General features: G+C 68.3%; 1 protein-coding gene across 1 annotated transcript in view; it reads right to left on the bottom strand.

Moving 5' to 3' along the window:
- Window positions 1-605, bottom strand: part of SCAP (SREBF chaperone) — a 105,062-nt gene that overhangs the window by 4,500 nt on the left and 99,957 nt on the right. Inside the window, exon 14 of the mRNA XM_010862497.1 lies at window positions 73-261. Coding sequence (XP_010860799.1) covers window positions 73-261 — 189 coding nt within the window. The remainder of the gene's footprint in view (window positions 1-72; window positions 262-605) is intronic.

Below are 605 nucleotides of genomic sequence, written 5' to 3'. Positions count from 1 at the left end.
GCAGAGCCTGGTGAGACCTGCCCCGGCCCCCCGACCCCGCCGGCCGCCCCACCCCCGACTCATGGGCCTTACTTGTACAGGGTGAGGTCTCTGTGCGCCTGCGCCGTGCCTGGCCCCTTGGGGCCGGCCTCCCAGAGCCCACCCTGCCCGGGCCGGGGCGGGGGCCAGGCGCTGCGGCCGTCCTGAGGGTGCCGGCCCTCCAGAGCCTCCCGCGGGTTCAGGCGGAGCGTGACGGGGATGACAGGCAGCAGGCTGACGTACCTGAGCCGGGCAGCGCTCAGCCTCAGCGGAGACGCCCTCGGAGGGCCTGCTGCTGCCCAGGGCCCCCTCTACTCTCCCCATGGGACTCGGCCTGCTCTGCCAAGCTCCAAGAACATCCTCCCAAGACAGTCTTCCCAGCAGTAGGCTCCCCCGCTCCAGCTCTGGCACCCCAACCTTGCCCTGTCACAGACTCCACCACCCTAGCAATCACTGTCCCTCTGTCACCAATTCTGGCAGAGTGGGGGGAAGTGAGGTGTGGATCTCATTTTGGCTAAGTAGCTGACAGCGACCTATGACCTCACAGAGCGGGGCCCAGGGACTCGGGTTGTGGCTACTGAGAGCAC

The sequence above is a fragment of the Bison bison genome, unplaced genomic scaffold, assembly GCF_000754665.1.
Source record: "Bison bison bison isolate TAMUID 2011002044 unplaced genomic scaffold, Bison_UMD1.0 scf7180017864482, whole genome shotgun sequence".
Classification (NCBI taxonomy): Eukaryota; Metazoa; Chordata; class Mammalia; order Artiodactyla; family Bovidae; genus Bison; species Bison bison.
The sequence above is the reverse complement of the archived record's forward strand: the minus strand, read 5'-3'. Positions and strand labels throughout refer to the sequence as shown.